At 37.9% G+C, this 21,057-nt stretch overlaps 2 protein-coding genes and 1 pseudogene across 4 annotated transcripts; all 3 read left to right on the forward strand.

Moving 5' to 3' along the window:
* The first annotated feature begins 82 nt into the window (after positions 1–82).
* LOC107690275 (mitogen-activated protein kinase 1-like) lies at positions 83–8,704 on the forward strand. The gene is made up of 9 exons (XM_016488560.1): positions 83–311; positions 1,860–2,042; positions 2,158–2,347; positions 2,708–2,824; positions 2,906–3,020; positions 4,152–4,283; positions 5,326–5,435; positions 5,552–5,680; positions 7,318–8,704. Exons 1-8 carry the CDS (start codon positions 100–102, stop codon positions 5,669–5,671), a joined length of 1,179 nt encoding a protein of 392 aa, XP_016344046.1. The 5' UTR covers positions 83–99; the 3' UTR covers positions 5,672–5,680; positions 7,318–8,704.
* Positions 8,705–11,515: 2,811 nt separating this feature from the next.
* LOC107690279 (glycerophosphodiester phosphodiesterase domain-containing protein 1-like) lies at positions 11,516–17,428 on the forward strand (annotated as a pseudogene).
* A 103-nt stretch (positions 17,429–17,531) lies between these two features.
* Positions 17,532–21,046, forward strand: LOC107690280 (protein yippee-like 3). Of its 3 annotated transcripts, none has more exons than XM_016488568.1 (5): positions 17,532–17,819; positions 20,289–20,407; positions 20,508–20,551; positions 20,642–20,750; positions 20,877–21,045. In XM_016488568.1, the coding sequence occupies exons 2-5, from the start codon at positions 20,291–20,293 to the stop codon at positions 20,964–20,966; spliced, it is 360 nt and encodes a 119-aa protein (XP_016344054.1). In that variant the 5' UTR covers positions 17,532–17,819; positions 20,289–20,290; the 3' UTR covers positions 20,967–21,045. The 3 variants fall into 3 exon arrangements, with proteins under 3 accessions (XP_016344054.1, XP_016344055.1, XP_016344056.1); XM_016488569.1 differs by lacking the exon at positions 17,532–17,819 and adding an exon at positions 17,929–17,989 and having other exon boundaries at positions 20,877–21,046; XM_016488570.1 differs by lacking the exon at positions 17,532–17,819 and adding an exon at positions 19,730–19,915 and having other exon boundaries at positions 20,877–21,046.
* The last annotated feature ends 11 nt before the right edge of the window (positions 21,047–21,057 follow it).

Raw genomic sequence — 21,057 nt, forward strand, 5'->3', positions numbered from 1 at the left:
CATTTGCGATCCAATTACCCCGTATTTGATCTGAAGGCAAATAGGAGCCCCCCCTTACCCAGAGACTGCGCTAAGGCGACTTATTTGCGGACAGAAGCGATGGCGGAATCGGGCAGCAGCGCTGCGGCGGCCGGAACCGCGGGCTCGAGTAGCATCGCCGCCGGGGCTGGAGCAGCCGTCGCGGCCGGGGGAGCTAATGGAGCGGCGGGATCCAAGCCCGGCCTGGAGTCGGTGAAGGGACAGAATTTTGACGTTGGCCCCCGATACACCGATCTCCATTACATCGGGGAGGGGGCCTATGGAATGGTCTGGTAAGCGGAAACTGCTCGTTTTTGCCGTCGCACACGTTGGTTGGTGATGTTGTTGGATCGGGGCGAGAATTGATGGGCTGGTCACGTTACTGATCAGCTCTTCGTAGTAAAGAAAAAGGGTGTTGATTCTCTGAAAGCCTGTGCCATTCCGCATTCCCTTTTCATAGACCGAAAATAAAATATACACGGCGTTTCAAAAGCAACAGAATAATTTTCTCCGCTCAACAAGTTTCCTTGCATATCCTCCCTAGAATCTCGGGGCTAACAATAGATTGCGAGTAAGGCATTGGATCGAATCCCATTTCTTCAGCACTGGCTGTGTTTGAAAGCATAGCGAGCTGCCTACATAAACAGTGTTTTTGGCGTCATGTACGTTAACTGTTAGGAACGTTCAAATTTGCTCTGTCTCGCTGCACGTGAATACATGTTATTGAGAACACTGGATGAGTTTAGATGTTGAATGTGACTTGTCATTTGTGATTTTGGGAGTGTTTTGTTGTTTGTAGTGTGGAACTCCATGCTAGTGCAGTGCTGTTGGATCCGCCGCTAGCAATCTGACATCTCACTCTGAGCTCGTCAAACAGGCGTGGTTGCGATGCGGCCAAATGTGGATGAAGTGGTTTAGCAGACATTTCTGCGGTTTTTCTAGAAATAAGTTCACACCGTTTTTGAGATGTCAACTCAACTGCTGATGAGTTTTGGTTAAACGATGGTGAAATATATACGATGCAGAATTCATAGCTGTGCGCGTTGGTCTGTCCTCCATCCTCAAAATGACTGTCGAGTTTTGCTGGAGGATGTAAACAAACTCGCTGTAATACTACACAAAGGCCTTCTATGGATATCTTTGGGTAGGGATATCAGACAGCGGCATAGTGAGAAAAATGTATAAAGAAACAGATACTAGATATTTTCCACAAGTACAGTGTACATAGTAGTTTTAAACACATCAAATATATGTAAAATGGGGATTTTGGCCTGTCCTATCTGAGAGATTTCCTTAAACCTATCTTAACAATTAAAAGCGTACAAAAAATATTTAAATTTTTATCAAAATTTGATGTTATTTTGGTGTTTTGAATTGATGTCCATTTTAGTAATAATTTGTATGTTTTTAAAATAATTTAATAAAATAATGTCCTAAAACTGGGACAACTTGGTGAATGATCTTATTTTATTTTGTTTATCTATTTATTTATAAATATTTACAGACTTCATATTTACCCAAGTGTTAAAGTTTTTGGGACCCATTTTATTTAATTTATTGCTAACTGCAAACCAACATTTGAAAAAGTTAATTTAAAGGTTTTAGCTAAAACACACAGCAGGGATTTTGACAATTTATACATGTCTCATATAAATATGAATAATATTTATCATAGCCTTAGGTTGACGTTCAGGATTTTTCTAAAGTTTAAGCACCTCTGTTCACTTTTTTAACATCATTCCCAATGCTATACGAGTTAAATATGTGCACAAGTTTGTATGAGAATATTTTTTTTATACTCCCTCCTTTTATCCCACCATCTCTTTCCCTGCCGCCTGCAGCTCAGCTTTTGATAATGTGAATAAGATCCGAGTGGCCATTAAGAAGATCAGTCCGTTTGAACACCAGACCTACTGCCAGCGCACCCTGAGGGAGATCAAAATCCTCCTGCGGTTCCGTCATGAGAACATCATCGGCATCAATGACATCCTGAGAGCGCGTCGCATCGATTATATGAGGGATGTGTATCCTTAAACATGCACTCCAAGCACACGATGCACTAGGCTGATACCTACAAATACCATTGTATTTTGGAGATTTTGGACAGTGTTGTGCTGTAGTTCTTTAACTGCATTTCAGCTACATCGTACAGGACCTGATGGAGACCGACCTTTACAAATTGCTGAAGACACAGCAACTCAGCAACGACCATATCTGCTACTTTCTGTACCAGATCCTGCGAGGGCTGAAGTACATTCACTCTGCCAATGTGCTGCACAGAGACTTGAAGCCCTCGAACCTTCTCATCAACACCACCTGTGACCTCAAGGTCAGAAAAGCCACACAGATTTTCCTGAAGAATAAAACTCCAAACATAAAACTCTAGTTCTTAATATAATAAGCAGCATTTAGTAAACCACTGACAGTGACAGAAGCTTCAAACAGATAACCTGACCTTAAAAAGTAAATATGAAACCTAATGTGAAATGGAAATCGTTTTGTAGGTGATCTGTTTCAGTGCAGATACTTTGAGGAACGCAGGACCAAATTTAGTAGTGTAGTTCTTGTGCTTTGTTTAATCTTAAGGCAGTGATCCTAGTGAAGCTAAATATAGAAATGAGGGGCTTTTTAAAGCAAAATGGCATGTTGGAGAGTTGTATGGAGGATAATTACATTTCCTCACCCATAGATCTGTGACTTTGGGCTGGCACGGATAGCCGACCCAGAACATGACCACACCGGATTCCTCACAGAGTATGTGGCTACTCGCTGGTACCGTGCTCCTGAGATCATGCTCAACTCCAAGGTATGTCCATGTGTCTGTGTCGTTAGCATTTAACATATTAACCTGATGCATGTTTTGACATTCTCTCTCTTAATCTTTCAGGGCTACACCAAGTCTATTGATATTTGGTCTGTGGGTTGCATCCTAGCTGAGATGTTGTCCAACAGACCCATCTTCCCTGGAAAGCATTATCTGGACCAGCTCAACCACATTTTGGGTAAGAACTAGTGCTTAATGCTCATTGGAATTTCCCCATTTTCTGACTTCCTGTTTATTTGTTTCATTTTCTGCGGTAACTGAAGCACAATATAGAAAAGAAAAAAAAACTTTTCTGTGGCAACTGCATGCAGCACGGAGAGTGCTGTGTTATGACTCAATGACACACTGTATCGGTGAGGACAGGAAACACTCTGCAGATTATTGACTATCAGCTTCTGAACAGTGTGCAGTGTCATCATCAGCCACTTCCCTGGTTTCCGGGAACATATTAAGCAGCTGTTTTCGAATTGATAATAATAATAAATGTACCAAATCAGCATGTTAGATAGATATTATTATATGATTTCTGAAGGATCGTGTAACAGTGAAGACTGGAATCATATCTGATGAAAATTCAGCTTTGCTATCACAGGAATAAATTACATTATATTCAAAAAGAAAATGATTATTTTAAAGTGTAATGATGTCTCATAATATTACTGTTTTTACTTTTTTTGGATCAATTAAAGGCAGCCTTGGTGAGCATAAGAGACTTCTTTTAAAAGCATAAAAAAATGTAAAAAAAACTTACCAACCCCAATTTTAAGCAATGTATAATTGTATATTTTGCTTTTTGGCATTATTACTCATTGTTAATTAATTTTATGTATTTTGTAAAACTTATGTTAATTTTATTATTATATTTAGTGGCAACGCAGCACAGTACCAGAATTGTTTGTTGTGTAAAAGCTTTTACTTAGCATATAGTTTTGATTATGGTTTGTAAATATTCCACCAAGAAAAATTAATTTTAAATGAATTTATGCCAAAATACTGAAAATTTTGATTTAATGCACAGCTTTTGAAGTGTATTCAGAAGTATTTTCTACTCCCTTGAAAAGTTGATAGTCGTATTTATTTTTTTATCTTAACTATGCACAAGAAAAGGTTAGTTGCATTTTATTATTTCCATTAGCATTGTTTTCTTCCCCGCTGTCCGTGACCTATCAAGACTGCTTTCCCAAAAACCAAAGTAGACCATGGAAACAATGGTTTTCAGTTGAGGACCACTGTATTGTTGTTATTTGACCCATTTGGGAATGCAAGCACATTGTTCATTTTATGATAATTTTCCTGCCCCATCAACCAGGTATTTTGGGCTCTCCCTCTCAAGATGATCTGAACTGCATCATCAACATGAAGGCCAGGAACTACCTCCAGTCTCTACCCCAGAAACCGAAAATCCCATGGAGCAAGCTCTTCCCCAAAGCAGACAACAAAGGTAAGTGTACACATTAGGATGTTTAGTGAAATGATATGTAGAGGGGTCTGGCAGTAGCTGTCTCAAGTGCGTGTGTGTGTGTTTGTATCTGTGAGGGAGTGAGGGAGTGAGTGAGTGAGTGAGTGAGTGAGTACTGAACAAATGTGGGTGTCAACAAATGGTCTTTTGACAGTCTGACTGCATTGTCCAAGTATGTTTAATAAAACATTGGCAGGGAAGACATCCTTGTAGGCGTGGGCCGGTATGAGATTTTGATGGTATGATAAGCAAAAATATCATGGTATCACGGTATTGTCGTTACAGATCTAAAATGTGTTATTTTTAAATGACTGGGTAAAAAAAAATAAAAAAATTCCGCTGAACACAATATATTTTGTTTTTGAGCAACATACAGAATATTAGGAACAGTAGAATTTGTTTATTTTTTCTTTGATTTGTTTCCTAAAAAGAAGAAAAATAAAGACTGACATCTTTATTTAACCTAAATCTGTAATTACAGTTATTTAATTTTAGTTATATAATTCATATACATATCATTTATATCATTTCATATCATTTATATAATTTCATATACATAATTTGATTTAATAATAACCCAATTTGAAGCAAAAACAGAATGTTCTGACTAGCTTTGTGAAATTATACTTACCGATCGCATAAGTTCCAGAGGAAGCTCAAGTTCATCCATCCTACACACAGGTGACTGAGCACTCGCTCGCACCAACAGGAGGAGGAGGGTCGTGTTACTCTCTACACTGCACTCAACCTGAGGGATTCCTACACTTTCGGTCTTTGAGGAGACATGAAAAACAGCGCATGTATAACAATATAACGGAAAATATTAGCGGTTTTTAAAATCGCGGTATATCTTGAAACCGGTAATCGGCCCATGCCTACATCCTTGTATGCTTTTTCTCTGTTGTGACTATAGTTGTGCATGATATGTAGGTTGTATGATAGAACTAGTCATTAAGTTGCTTTGTAATCATAAATTTAACAGAAGTGTGGAACTTCTTTATGTACTTTTACCATTGCATTTCAGCTCTGGATTTATTGGACCGCATGTTAACCTTTAACCCCATCAGACGTATAACTGTGGAGGAAGCACTGGCCCACCCCTACCTGGAGCAGTACTATGACCCCTCTGATGAGGTATCTGTCTTTCCCCTCTCCATCATTTCTGTCCCACACCCCTTCAGTCTGTCATCTGTACAATCCCATATCTGTTAGTTAAGCCTAACAGCATTTCGCATTGTTTGCAAATTCAGCCGGTGGCTGAGGAGCCCTTCACTTTCAACATGGAGCTGGACGACCTTCCTAAAGAGAAGCTGAAAGAGCTCATCTATGAGGAGACGGCACGCTTCCAGGCCACCTACCAGGGCTCCTGAGAGGGACAGGTACAAAAGCACATGCACACGTCAAATGACCAAATCTACAAGTCTGAGAAATGTTAATGTATTTATATATATATAGTAGTATTCTGTGTAAAGGACCGTTCACACCAAGGACGATAACTATAAAGATAACAATAAAGATATAGTTTTAAAAATCGTTCTGAATATTAAAGAATAGCAGAGTTCACACCACAGCTATAACGATAAAGGCACAGAGAAACAATATCGTTGGAATCACTTTCAGAACGATTTTTTCCAGCTGATGAACGATACAAACGTTGACACCCAATCAGAATCCATCCTGCTACAACAAGCTCGAGAATTTAAAGCGGCAGACGAGCATACGCTTAGAAAAAACAGACAATATCGCCCGCTGGTGTGGATGCTAATATCTTTATAGTTATCGTTCTTGGTGTGAACGGGGCTTAAGGCATGCAAGAAAGAAATAACAGAGGTCAAGAGCAGTGACTAACACAAGTCATATGAAGCAGTTAAAGACAGTTCACCCAAAAATGAATCGATGGCAATTTTACTCACCCTCATGGCTTGTATGACTGATTTTCGTCCACAAAACACGAAATAAGATATTTATAACAATATTTAAGCTGCCCTTTTCCATGAAAGGAAATACATAATAAAATAGTGTGACTTGTGCACTGTATTTGTGTATTTGAGACTGAAATGGTTATTTTCACATTTTATTTGTGCAAATTCATATTTGGTAAGTCATTAGTTACTATATCAAACCATGTGTAATACATTTTAATATACAAGTACAGATGAGATTCGATTGCTATTCTTGGGTGAACTATTTCTACTTTTTTACATTTTTTTTTTTTTTACTAATACAAAAATGAAAACTGACATGCAACATTTATCTTTAGAATAATCGTCTTTTTTGTCTGTTCTGTATATTAGCATATTAAGAATTACTTTGAAGATTATATAATTTCAGTTATTTTTTCAATGAAAGCATTTCTCAAATTCTCCCTAAATTGAGTAAAGCCTTAAGGTCCCTTGCACACTGAGTCTGAAATTTGTGCACGTTAAAAAATAAATATAACCCCAACTTTCATCCGTCGTAAAAAAAAAATTGGATCGGGTTTGATTTTCTGCGTTTTTCTCATCCATAGCAAGCATTTTGAGAGGTGTTTTGACAGTTCCTAGCCACCGCAAATGCCAAATTCAAGAGTGGCGCCTGACAAGTTGATCCACTTTGTCCCGCAGCACGGAAATTGGTGGTCTTCTTGTTAATATGTGGCTGCAGTGTTGCTAGCAAAGCATCAAACTGAGCCACTGACATCCTGAAGTAAACTTTGAATCCCGCAGCTCCTTGATAAGGAGGTGGAACTCTCTTCCTCTCGACGCTGTCTCAGGATTGAATGGACCCAATATATCCTTTCTTTTTCTCTTTTTAAGAAGGAAATCATCCTCACTGCTTGAAGACTCCATTTTGTATTGTTTTGCACATTTTTTTGCAACAGATTAATTAATGTGCATCGGACTCTGTGTGCAAGGTTTCTGTGCTTGACAAATTTTTAGGATGACGAATGCGAAAATCGCAAACGAAAATGCGTTCATGCTTAAACCTGTGTTGATGTCTACTGATGGTCAGTAATCCTTTTTTTTTTTTTTTGCAGCCGTCATGGAGAATAACCGAGCAGCATGGAGTCTCAGATAAAGATAACTCCAGACAACCTGCGAAAACATATACATGCATATATACATAAAAATCAAGATAAAAAGACAAAAAAAATCTACATTTAAAAACTTGAGCTTTGTTTATCTGTCCATCTCTCTTTCTTGCTGGGAAGCTAAGCTACGCTAGTTTGTGCTTATATCATCTTATCATAACGCCATTAATGGGGGCCGTCAGACTCTCTGTTCTCATCACATACCGCACACAGCTCCTGCTCTGAAACAACTGCATCTTTCACCCTTTCTAACAATACCCTGCTTCTCTCTCTGTATCCGTCTCTTTCTCTTTATGTCTCTCTCGAGGGTGTCTCTCTACTGGTCTGTGTTGTTCCGGGTGTTTTTTTTTATGTCATTCCACAGAGATGGAGAGAGAGAGAGAATCTCTACGATGGGCACTGACTGGTGTGTGTGTATATATAAGTGGTTTTGAGTTTCATTGGAGTATTGTAAGTTGGCGATCTGTTTGTACACTGCAATTTGAACGTTGCGATCAGTTACAAATCGTGTTTTGTAATGTTGGGAATTTATATTTGAGTATCTTTTGAAATATGAAGTCATTGCTTGTGTTTTTTTTTTATTCATTCAAAGACAAATGATGTTACGTTTAATGAGCTTGGACTTTTGGTTTGTTTTCTATTGTGAGGAAAGAGAGGTCTCGTTTTGGTTCTTGAGAAATATATTGAGTAAAAGAGAAACGGCGACAGGCAGGATGAACGGAGGAAAGAGAGCGAGATGGAATAGTATCATCTGCTGTAAAATATCATGTTCTACTGTTGAGAACTGAGACTATTTCTTGCCAATGTTCTTGGGAAATTTAAGCCATCAGTATCATTTTTTTCTTTTAATGTTGGCTTCCTTTCCCTCTTTCTCCTCCTCTCGCTCGTCTGTTCATTTGCTGGAGGTTCTGTGGCGTGCAGACCTTCATTGTGCGTTCTTTTATGTTTTTTTAGGGGGGTTGATACTGATTTCTTTGTGAATAACAATAGTTGTCATTGGTTACCATGTCCATAGCTACTGTTGCCATGATTCCTTTCTGATAAGTCACACATAGCTCCCCACGTTCTGGCTTTGTTTCTCGCAGATGTCAGTCCCTTCCTCTTTTTCTTTCGCATCTTGTTTTGTTTTTCTTCACTTGTCCTGGAGTGATTGAGGAATCATAGCCAAGCTTAACACTTTCAGAGCCATAGCACATTTTTTCTCATTCCCTCCCTGTGATGTCAGAACTTTTCAAAGGGCTTTTCCACAGGGCTTGCTGACCTCATGCCTCTCCTGCCTGTGATTGGCTCACCTTGTGTGTATCTAGTCTCGAACTGACTTATTCTGCATGCGTTGCATCTTAGACGTAACTATCTGCCTTTATTATACGTTTTCGGTGAGATGTCGCCATCTTTCGATGCCGTTTTTAAAGAAACCGTCATTGCTTTTGGCCAATCATGGATGAGGAAAGCATGCTCAAGTGGGAAGAGTTAAAAGGACACACAGTGTGTAGCTGTTTTGCATAAATACAGGGTGTGATTTGCATAAATTAATAAACCCCCCTGTGTAAAACCCCATTGAGACGAGCCCCAACTGCAGAGGAAATTCACCCCCGCACGTCAATCACGTGACATTTCTCAATCGGTGCACCTGCACTTTGTGTCTCATGACCAAACGTTTTGTTTTCGTGTTCAGTTTTAGTGCAATTTTATCGATTCCTGTGACGAACATTTCCTTGTTTTCGTTCTAAGCTTTAGTCTTCATCTTTTTTTCTTAATCCCCCGCTTGTTAGGGTGAAATGTAACAGGCAATGACGGTTGGTCGAGTCCCGTGTCTATGTCTGTACATCTGTCCTTTCCAACCAGAAGCTGCTCTTCTCTGCTTCTTCTTGAGGAGGGGAGATCATCCCGCTCTGTGATCTGAGGGAAACAAGTCATTACCAAGAAAATAATTATTTATATTACTGTATTGTCAATGGCAATGACATGCTTATTGTGAATGGGACCATGGGGACTGTCAACAGTCTTACACACACACACACACGTGTATTTCTCACATATAAACCTGCACGCATACAGTATATGATTTCAAAAGCCTGCAAAGGAGGCAGATATCATAATGTCCTTTTAATGGCTGTTATTATGATTATTGCTGGTGTTATATTGGTGAGGTCTTTTTTTTATTTTAAAAACTGAAAAGGGATTTAAAAACTTTTGTCCTTTTTAAAGTACGTTTTGCATTTCTTTCATTTTGTTCGCTTTGGGTGTGAAAAATAATTGGCCGTTCTCTCTTTCTGAAGTCAATTTTTCCCTAAATCTTATAAGGAATTATTTTAAAAGATGATTAAACGATATGGGTAGATTGTCAAGAGAAATGAGCTAAGGATGGTTATAGTCTATGTATATGCTTATGGGTATAATAAATTAAACAATTAACAAAAACAGAATTATATACATATATTAAATAAAATTCTTGATACTGTAAGTCTTTGTCTTGTGTTTTTTTTATATATATATATATGATTCTTTTTGGTTCTGCTTTACTGATTTTTTTTTTACTAAAAAGGGAAAGAAAATTAGAATTAAACTTATTTTTCAGCAAACACAAAAATACATGATCTTTTTAAATAATCATATAAACATACCATTTACCATCAATAATCAGTCCTATATACTGACATACTGAGAAGTTTTTATTTTCAAATGATATTTAAAAAAAATCATATGTTCTCCTTAAATTCATAAAAGGCATTACAGGTATTTTAGATTTTATGTTTTGTTTAAAACCTAATTACGCATGTGACTAATTTAAATTGACTGCTCTGCTTGTGCACTTAAAAGTAATTTGATTTTTATTTGCACTCGATTTTTTCAATTGTCACTCAATTATCATTATCTTCTAATATGTTTGATAGATAATTATGTCCTTGCCTCTGTGTAGTGAATAGTTTGAGGGCTTCTTCCAATTTCACAATAGACAGGTGTAATAACATTAACCGTAACATTTCCCTTTAGTCATATTCCCTGATGTAGTTTTTGAAGATGGGAGTTGTTATCTGGTTTTGTGTGAAGGGAGTGGCATTGTGGCAGTCAAAATCGACTTAATTTTCCTTATCGATGGAAAAGTAATGCATTGGATGTGCATGTCAAGTTTAAGCCGAGCAAAGGTAAACTTTAACAAGTTAATGTTTCGTTAATTTTATGGCTAATAAATGGACTAATATTCTCCTCCAAATTCCACTCCTTGTTTTCTAGGAACTCGTTTACTTTTTCTCTCCTCATAAATCAGCCAAGTTGCCTGTCCAGTTGGACCACTCCTCTACTTCGCCAGCATGTTTCAGCATGGGTTGGGAATTCTGCTGTGAGGCATTCTGCTCTTGAAGACAGATCCAGCTCCTTAGGTTTTGGGTGTGTTTGCATACTTATACTAATACGACTCATTCAAACAAAACTGAAGTGACTAAAATGCTTTCATTAATACATTGATTCACTGCAGTTTACATGAAACTGAGGTGAATCAATGCTTTTGATGAAACCAGCTTGCCAAGACTGCACAAATTAGGTGTGGATTATTAGTATCTCTCTCAGCCTCTCTTCCCATCTGTCTCTGCCTCCCTTTGTTTGTTCACATATAGTCTCTCAGCAATTCTATACAAAGCCAGAACAATAGAACACAAAAATGTTCTGCTGACAGCGTGTACATTTGTCGTGTGTGCATTACAGTGAGTTCGCATTTATCCCACCGTAAGCCTTTGTTAAGCACTGAAATGTGTGAAAACATGAATACTGGCCAAACATCAACTCGTGTCCTCTGCTATCTACTACCAACTGTTGCACAGATGACACAGAAAAAAAAACAAAAGCCCCTTGTGCTGTCTATCCTATCCTGTTGGTTCTCCCTTCATATCTTGCCTAATTTGCACAAGTGAGAATTTAAAGTAAAGAAAAAGTGAAGCATCCAAGCAGAATGATATGTGCTGGGAGGCCTCAGAAAACTCACAGACAGCTCAAACCTGCACTTGCCACGTGTTCAAAAAGTCCAAAATTCCAAAACATTCATACACCACTGACATTCACAAACAAAAGGAGGGGGGAATTCGGAGTTGCAAAGAGCACAACTACCAATGACTGACTGATAACTGAGAATGTACACCTAGAGAGAAAGGTTTCATTGTTTAGGTCTTTCTCTTGTGTGGTCGCATTAATGTTAGCAGGAATGAAGGAAAAGGAGGAAGATTTACAGTGCTATCTCAATTTGCTTTGCTAATTGGGCAACATTTCTTGCCAAGTAATGTGATGGGCAAAGTGAGGGAAGAAAAGGGAGTGGCTGAGAAACTAGTAAACTAGAGCGGTGAGAGACGAGGGAAAAGATAAGGAAAATCACATTGACATCAGCACTGAAGACAGGTGCTTGGCGAAGCAGTACTTGGATCTGAATCTGGATCAGACACTCCAGGATATCTCAAATAAGAAGTTGAAGGAACAAATAGAAGGACTGGTAAGTTGTTTTTGGTGTTTATTATTATTAGATGGGGATGTATAATATATATATATACTGTATATGATAGCCTACAATATACAATACAATAAAGAAATGTCAAGGATTGAATTCAAATTTGAAATAGAAAGAATGAAATAGCATATTTCTGTAAAACATACTCCAATAATCTTTAGATCTATAGATAGATATCACACTTTTCCTTTGTATATGTATTTGTAATACTTTTTACAATTAATTTAATGTCATTATTGTATAATATTAGGATGTTTTGGGTGTTAAATTATCAGAAATATTACATAATATTAAAATACATATTTTTGATAATACACCTTTCCTTTGATATGTATATATAATACGTTTTAGAATTTATTTAATGATATTATTGTATACCATTACAATTTTGATGTTAAATTAAAAGAAAATATGAAGTAATATTCAAATCCAATGTTTTCTTCAAAGATCAGATTTTTGCGTTCTCGGAGCCCCTTATAGTGGGAATTATGGCAAGCTACCTGTACTACCTGCTCCCAGCAGTAGGGGGCTACGCTCTCACTTCACTCTACTTTCTGAAGAACCCTCATATTCTGCACAAGAAGAAACAGACAGCCTTCTACTGCACCCATATCTCTCACAGAGGAGGTACAGTATCTGAGTCAATAGCCAGCTCATGTCTGGGGTTTGGGATTCGTACCTTTAAAAGGTATAGTCACACAGTAGTGTAATAATGTCATAGTAATTAACTGTAATAATGCTGAAGATAAATATTATATTAAATCACAATTAAATCATCTGCACTTGTTGCTCTATGCATGTCACAGCCAAAGTCTTTTTAAGTGACCCAACATACAGCAAGGAAAGTTACATAAACCTTCTGATTTACAAAAGATTATTTTATTAAATGTATATAATCTGTTGACAAATATATGGAAATCTTGTGACTATTCCATAAACCTGTCAATACACAGCATTAGATCATTCTGTTTGTGACAGCATGTATGAATGTTTTCCTCATGGGGTTTGTATATAAAGCTAGTTCATATGTGATTGAGTGAGTGATTAACTATTTGAGGAATTTTTATGTTTGTGTGTCTATGAGAGTCAGTCCACATTTTCTGACCTCCTGCTCTCTGTCCTCAGGCTGTGGTGAAAAGATTGAGAACACTATGGAGGCCTTTACACAGTGAGTCTCAGATCAGTTTTTCAGACTGAACAGTAGATCAGTATCGGCTCCTTTTAAGTTCCTATCTTACATTTGTATGATCACAATTTAATTTTCCCAGTCCTTTTAGGGCAATAGGTCTCCCTAATATTAACATACTCACCCTAATTTTGTTTCAGTAATTTCAATTTAAATATTTTTTTTACAACACAAAAGAATACTTGGGCCACTCTTTTTTAATTAATAAAAGTGAATAAGGACTGGGGCAAAATTGTCCAAAATAACAAAAAAAAGGTTCATACCACTCATTCATTATAGCTCAAGTAACTGAAAGTAATACATATATACGAAACCACATGACATTTATTCACTGAAAACATTTAGCTTAACTGTTCTTGCTGCAGTCATTACAGTTGCGATGTCCAAAATGTCTCTTTTCCTTTCAGTGCTGCTGAAGTGGGCACAGAGATGCTGGAGTTAGACTGTCACTTGACTAAAGATGGTCATGTGGTTGTGTCACATGATGAGAACCTCCTGGGCAGACTGGGCAAGATGTCAACATTTCCTCCTTAAACCTGGAGGTCAGGGGTCAAGGTTAACCTTTTCTCCTGATATACTGTGCAGCTCTACCAGCTCTGTTTACTACTTACTATTTATCAAAGAAAACAATGAATCATGGTTTTCACAAAATTATGAAGCAGCACAACTGTTTTCAACATTGATAATAAGCAATATTCCTTGAGCACCAAATCAGCATATTAGGATGATTTCTGAAGGATCATGTGACTGGAGTAATGATGCTGAAAATTAAGCTTTACCATCACAGTAATACATTACATTTTAAAATATATTCAAATAACAAAATTATTTAAAATAGTAATAACATTTAAATATATTGTTTTACTGTACTTTGGTCAAATAAATGGTGAACATTAAAAAAAAAAACATTAAAAAATCTTACAGACCAAAAACATTTGAATGCTAATGTTTATAAACCACAGGTTTTGGTTAATAATTAATGTTTTCTTTTTTCATAATTATTATGAATTTTTTTTTTTGTTAGGAGTTGCCACCTTATAATGAGACACTCGAGGTGACCTTTAAGACAGGTGTGTGTTTTTACCAGTGAAACTGCTAACACATATTAACATGTTTATTAATGCATAATGATTATACATGTTTTAATTCCCTTTGCACAGGCCACTTCAGCACTGGGTCAGATAGAAACTTTGCGTTATTAGAGGATGTCTTCCGCAAATTTCCACACATAGCTGTAAACATTGAAGTGAAAGAGAATAACAGCATGCTGGTTGAGAAGGCAAGAGAGCAATCATCATACTCAATATGTACTACAAAATCTGAGCCACAAAATGGCCCATAATATTTGTCCTAATTTTTTAAACATATTTAACTACATCTGTTTACTAAACCTCCCTCTTTGTTCTTTTATCTCAATAATGTTATATTTTATGTACTGTCTTTATTTAGATTTCTGATCTTGTGAAGAAATACAACAGAGAGGCCACCTCAGTTTGGGCTTCTGTTGACACCACCATCATGAAAAATTGTCGCAAAACAGTGCGTGTGCATTTATGTTCTACCTGTTTTGTTTCAAAAATAAATCACCCACATACTTTCCTCTTTCTTACCTCTTTAGCTCTATGTCTCCTTTGTTGTCAATGGCAGAACTCCTCCATGCCCTACATGTTCACTGTAAAGCGGGGTTTAAAGCTGCTCCTGCTCTACTACACCGGTCTTCTGCCTTTTGTTCCCTCGGAGAGAGTTTCCTGCAGTTCTACTTGCCACAAATCATAAACAGGTCAGTATACACCAAATATTTCCATACTATGTTGTGTGCCTGGTAATAATCACACAGATGCATTTTCACTAATCTCTTTCTTACAGAGAATACATGCCTGAAACGTGGATTATGAGAAGCAGACTGCTCGTCTTTTTAATTCAAAGGTAACTAATCTTAGAAGTATTATCAGACTATACTTTTATTTAACTTTTTATCCTTAGATTGAAATGGTTTTCTGTGGTTTACATGTTTCTTTGTCAGACTAACATTGAGAAAAGGGATGTTCAAGCACCTCAGAGACAGAGGAATTCAGGTATTTGAAGCCATGCTATATCATGTTTTTGTGTTGTTAAAAGAATAGTTCACCGAAAAATTTAATTTGCTGAAAATTTACTCGCCCTTAGTTTATCCAAAATGTTGATGAGTTTGTTTTTTCATCATAACAGATTTGGAGAAATGTAGCATTGAATCACTTGCTCACCAATGGGTCCTCTGCAGTGAATGGGTGCCGTCAGAACGAGAGGAGTCCAAACAGCTGATAAAAACATCACAATAATCCACACCACTCCAGTCCATCAGTTAATGTCTTGTAAACCAACAAGCTGTGGGTTTGTAAGAAACAAATCCGTCATTTAGACGTTTTTAACTTCAAGCTTTTGGTTAAAATTTGAGTCTTCTATCCGTATCAGGAGAGAAATATGGACAGATTAAGCTCTGTTTACAAGAGAAACCTATTCTAAACAAATATGTCAGTGGATATGGTGTGAGAGGACAACAGGTTATGGATATTTTCACTGGAAGAAGCATTGCTATGGAATCCACAACTTTTCACTTCACAGAACTTTAAATGATGGACTGGAATTGTGTGGATTATTGTGATGTTTTTATCAACTGCTTGGACTCTTGACTCTGATGGCACCCATTCACTTTTCCACTGCATGGTACGGCACGGTACGGCTCGGTACAGTTCACTTTTGGGGGGGTTTCCACTGGGGACAGTACCTGGTACTTTTTTTTAGTACCACCTCGGTTGGGGTTCCAAGTGAACCGTACCGTTACCAAAACGTGACGTGTAAACTCTGCTGATCACGGATTGGCCGGAGAGAATCGTCACTACCTGCGTCACTGAACTTGCGACACAAACACAACAGAACCGCTAGATTTAAATCAGCACAGCCAGCGAAGGATCGAATGCAACTGTTTTGAACGAGCGCACCTTTTTTTAACAACCAAAAAGTGGCTGTTCCCCCTGATGAGGAAGAACAGAAGTTACTCTCGTTGATAGCAGAGGAGCGGATCCAGTGAGAGCTTGATGGGGCGACGCGGAATGAAAACGTTTTTTAGGAGTCGCGGCAGTAGAGGCGGTGCAACTATAATGACATGTGAATAATCCCGCCCACTCTAAAGTGATACTGAACTGCAGTGGAAACGCAAACCGAGCCGAGCCGAGCCGTGCCGTGCCGTACTGAGCCGTACCGAGCCGAGTCGTACCACGCAGTGGAAAAGCGCCATTAGTGAGCAAGTGATGTAATGCTAAATTTCTCCAAATCTGTGCCAAAGAAGAAACAAACTACATCTACCTCTTGGATGGCCGGAGAGTGAGTAAATGTTCAGCAATTTTTCATTTTTGGGTGTACGTCCTTTAAGAAACAGCTTAGCATATTGAGTAACTTTAATTTTCAGTGAGAAACTGGTCTCAGATTGTGTGTATGTACCTACATGCATCAAAATAAAAATAAATAAAAAATGTTATTTTTCTCTTTAGATTAATCTCTTTGTGTGTAATAAGGAAGAGGATATTAAGACTGCATTTGCTGCAGGAGCAACAGGAGTCATGGTTGATTATCCCACCCTGTTATCAAACTATATTAGAAGACACACACAAGACACGTGATCAAACACAAATACACAATGTACTTAACCCTTGTCCAGTCAAACACACACACACTGTACAAATGCTGTTTGCCTTTAAACATACACCCAAGTTTTATATCAATCCCATTATTAGCTGATCAGCACTGGCATAGTGTTCACATAAAACTTGGTTTATGGCATTCTTCATGGGACATTTCGTGAGTATGAAAACACATAAGATTAAATAGAACTCATATATTCTACAAGTGGACTGTCTTCTTTGCTCCGTTCATTATTATCCCACCATGTTCACAGCATGTTTATTGTGGTTTTCAGTCAGTCAGCGTCAGTTTAGCGCCTCCCTACCTATGTTTGCAAACAAACATTATCCAACTTCTTTGAGGCCGTGCAAAGTCCATCAGCTGTGCTCAACAGGGGATCAGTAGACATCAAAGACTGAATTACACTGTCCCTTTTGAAAATCTTCTTTAGATTAAAAATACATGATCTTTCAGTGAATCATTTGATGTCACACAGAACCACGGCGGCTTTCATTATACAGTTAAGTATTTTCAAATCATCTGCGTGACTTAATTGTCATGCAAACAACCAGAGGACCCAAAATCGCCACTTCTAAAGAAGCGATAAGACGAAGGTAACCAGAACACGAGGGCTTTGTTGTTTTTGCTCGCTGGAACGTTAACGCAACTGTAAAGTTCAGGTGACTTCAAACGCTCGGGAAGAGCGCCTCTGATTGGCTGACCTATATTTCCAGACGTCGCTGTCTGGATTCTGATTGGTCAGCCACGGTATGTTTTGCGCCACATGACATATAAGAAACTTCCTCATAAATACAGTAAACAAATCTACGGATTATATTCGGCTGCGACGTATTGAGCACGCTGGCTTGCTTGAGTTTTGGGAATTACGAAGCTTTCTGTTGACATCACACGGTTTAGGCAGTAAAGCAGGTCGACAGACGGGGGGACACAAAGGAGGGAGTTGTGGGAAAAGCGCCGCGCGCCGCACGTTTGTTTGGTTTAGTGCGCTTGATTAGTGAACGCTCAGGCTTCACGCCGTTGAGTTGAGCAGGCGTCTCTTCTGGCGACAATACTGCGACCAGCGTTTGTCTTGAAGAAATCGTTTATATTTAGGTGAGTCCATTTTCATTGTGTCAAATGGAGCAAGGAGGCTAGAAGCAATTCTAATCTGAAACGGCTCTACTCATGCTTGTAGAGCCTGTACACTATGGTGAAATTGTTACTTGTCTTCTGGCGACAATACTGCGACCAGCGTTTGTCTTGAAGGAATCGTTTATATTTAGGTGAGTCCATTTTCATTATGTCAAATGGAGCAAGGAGGCTAGAAGCAATTCTAATCTGAAACGGCTCTACTCATGCTTGTAGAGCCTGTACACTATGGTGAAATTGTTACTTGTATATTTAGAGGGTTTTATTTCGAAACGTGAATAAAGGTGACTGGCATACGTGCAACTGGCCGCGTTCGTTCTCTTTTCTATTAGTGAAGGGGGAATGATTCAATTCCGCGAATCGGTTCTTTCGAACAGTTCATTTCAAAAACGATTTGGCGGTCATTTTAAGCTGTGACGTTATCACCCAGGGGGCTGTTTCATAAAACAGGTTTACCAAATTAGCCAGGCTTATTTCAGTTAGTCTGACTTATTTTCACTTGATTTGGTTTGGTTTCATAAAGCAAAATTACCATAGCTCACGCTCAGTCACTCTGGCAATTTATGCTGGGAAACTAACCTGGTCCGAGGCAGGCTAACTGTCAGGCTAAGCTGCGCTCCTCTTGTCTAACGCTGACCAATAGGAACGCATTGATATTACGGCGCTGACTCTCACATACAATTATTTGACGTTATCAGTACAAAAAAAAAAAAAGTATACAGAAAATGCAACTTAAATCAAATAAATAAAAATATAGGCTACAACCGACTGTATTTAATGTATTGTGCCCAAGATTTAATGACTTTGTTTTAAGATATTTGAAAACATTTTAACATGCTACATGCGCATTCAGTTGATCAGCAGTTTCTAGCCATGCAGCCTTTCTCTCTGGTTTTATGACAGCTGTACTCTATGGTTATTAGTAGAACATTAAAACATTACAATATAAAATTGCTCTTTAAAGCATTAAAAACACTAAATTAAAAGTTAAAATAACTAAATTAAAAATGAAAATAAATCATATAAAACAGACTATATTTTATATGATAAGAGGAACACACATTAACTCATTTGAGCTAGTAATTAGGGCTGTATTAGCTAGCTTACATTTGATTTACAGTTACTGCTGTCATAAAAATACACATATGTAGGATTACAATTTTACGTCACATTTAATGTCCAACAACAAATATTTTAACAGAATGCATATTGTATTGTGATTGCACTCAGTCTGTTTAGAACAACAAATATTTTAGCAGAATGCATATTTTATTCAAAATTATTGCGCTATTGTTCCATCTGTTTATCGCGCATGCGCGCAGCAGCGCTCGTTCACTCGCGTCAGCCTCGCCCACTCCTGACAGCAAAATGGATATATTTGCATGACTTTATAACATTTACAGATTAAAAATATACCTGTGACATGTCAGTTATGCACTGAGGAAAACACAGTGTCTCAAATGCATTAAACAGCACAGATATTCGCTGTTTGTGATGGTGGATCGATTTGATCGACATTAAGGGCTAAAACCTAAGAATAATTTAATTTTACCTTTTAAATAATACTAAAATTAATTTACATATATTGGCCAACGTTTGGCTCAAAGTACTTTTTTTTAAAATCAACATATAGTGAAGTAAATTATTTTCCACTAAATTTTATTTGTAACATTTTGTGTTATTCTGCTAATTATGTATTTAATTTTTGCCCCATCAGTCAAATCCTCGTTACTCCAAATGGTTTTTACTATCAACGTCCTCGGCTCATTACGAATCGGTTTTGTAAACCGGTTCAACCGAATCGTTGAACGCACCCGACTCATATGAACAATTCTTTCACGATTTTTCATCTGCATTGTGTAGTCCATATGAACTGAAACTAGAATCGTGAGCGTGCCTGTGAAAATGTTGTAACTATTAAAGTATTTTATAACCCTGTATTATATCTAAAGCTGTATTTATTACAGCATGCCATAGTTATTCATTACCTCTCACCCTTGTTTACGCTCGTGCCTGGCATGCCATATATGGGGTAACTACAGTGTGGGCAGCCAAGCAAAGTAGGTCATGTGGATGTTTCCTTTTTTCCTGCTATATCTCTGAAACAGGATACAATATTTGCAGCGATGTGAAAATGCTTTTCAAATGCACAAAGGAAAAGATTGCCATAAATGTCACGTCTAGCATGCATAAAATCTCAAAGCATTTAGTTTGCTTTGAAAATCTCAACATTAATAGCTGACGATGTCAATGCCATGCTTTGCAACTACGCATTTGGCAACCCCGCTAGGAGCTGTTTTGGCTGTCAAAGCTGCTTTGTAGCCTTTCCCTCAAGTTTTCATGGTCATATTTAGACGTGAGAAGCGACAGCAAAATTTGTTATCCTTGCAGATATGATCTGACACCGTTTTTGATTGTGTGTGTTCTTCAAAGACATGGTGAAGCAGACCAAGGCCAAAACTTTCCAGGCCTATCTGGACTCCTGTCACCGATGCTACAGCTGCGTCCACTGCCGTGCACACCTGGCCAACCATGATGACCTAATTTCTAAGGTGAGAGTTCCTTTGTCTGACTTTTGTGGCACATTTAAAGCTAGATTTGTTAATTGTGAGGCTGTTTGCATTATAGACTCACGTGTCTGTCTATTTTCAGTCATTTCAAGGCAGTCAAGGACGTGCCTACCTGTTCAATTCTGTGTGAGTATCACTTCTGGAACAAAATCTCAGAGATTGAATCACATTGTGATGTAAGAAATAGTTGGTTTAACTGTCATTTTGTGATTTCAGGGTGAACGTGGGTTGTGGCCCAGCAGAAGAAAGGCTGCTGCTGACTGGTCTTCATGCTGTGGCTGATATTTACTGCGAGAATTGCCACACCACACTGGGCTGGAAATATGTAAGCATGCTTCGTTTTAATAAGAAATGTAGTTGGACACATTTTTTGCCAAAATGGCTTTATTTGTATCATTACCCTGCAGTCTGATCGCAATTTTTTTTCCCCTCTTTCTCCTTTCTTCTACAGGAGCAGGCATTTGAGTTAAGTCAGAAGTATAAGGAGGGGAAGTTTATTATTGAATTATCTCACATGATTAAGGATAATGGCTGGAACTGAAGCATTAAGCCTTTGCTTTAACTTTCTGTCACTGCTTGCAGCTTCTCCAAGAACGTCATGAGATGCTTTCTTTTATATATTTATATATATA

Source organism: Sinocyclocheilus anshuiensis, unplaced genomic scaffold (assembly GCF_001515605.1).
Source record: "Sinocyclocheilus anshuiensis isolate Anshui unplaced genomic scaffold, SAMN03320099.WGS_v1.1 scaffold461, whole genome shotgun sequence".
NCBI classification, from domain to species: Eukaryota; Metazoa; Chordata; class Actinopteri; order Cypriniformes; family Cyprinidae; genus Sinocyclocheilus; species Sinocyclocheilus anshuiensis.

Excerpts from the sequence above, each read along its gene's own strand:
- LOC107690275 (XM_016488560.1), top strand. The coding sequence starts at position 100 with ATGGCGGAATCGGGCAGCAGCGCTGCGGCGGCCGGAACCGCGGGCTCG. Across the intron at positions 312-1,859 it reads GGGGCCTATGGAATGGTCTG|CTCAGCTTTTGATAATGTGA; the intron begins GTAAGCGGAAAC and ends TGCCGCCTGCAG. Across the intron at positions 4,284-5,325 it reads CCCCAAAGCAGACAACAAAG|CTCTGGATTTATTGGACCGC; the intron begins GTAAGTGTACAC and ends ATTGCATTTCAG.
- LOC107690280 (XM_016488568.1), top strand. The coding sequence starts at position 20,291 with ATGGTGAAGCAGACCAAGGCCAAAACTTTCCAGGCCTATCTGGACTCC. Across the intron at positions 20,552-20,641 it reads GCCTACCTGTTCAATTCTGT|GGTGAACGTGGGTTGTGGCC; the intron begins GTGAGTATCACT and ends TTGTGATTTCAG. Across the intron at positions 20,751-20,876 it reads CCACACTGGGCTGGAAATAT|GAGCAGGCATTTGAGTTAAG; the intron begins GTAAGCATGCTT and ends TTTCTTCTACAG.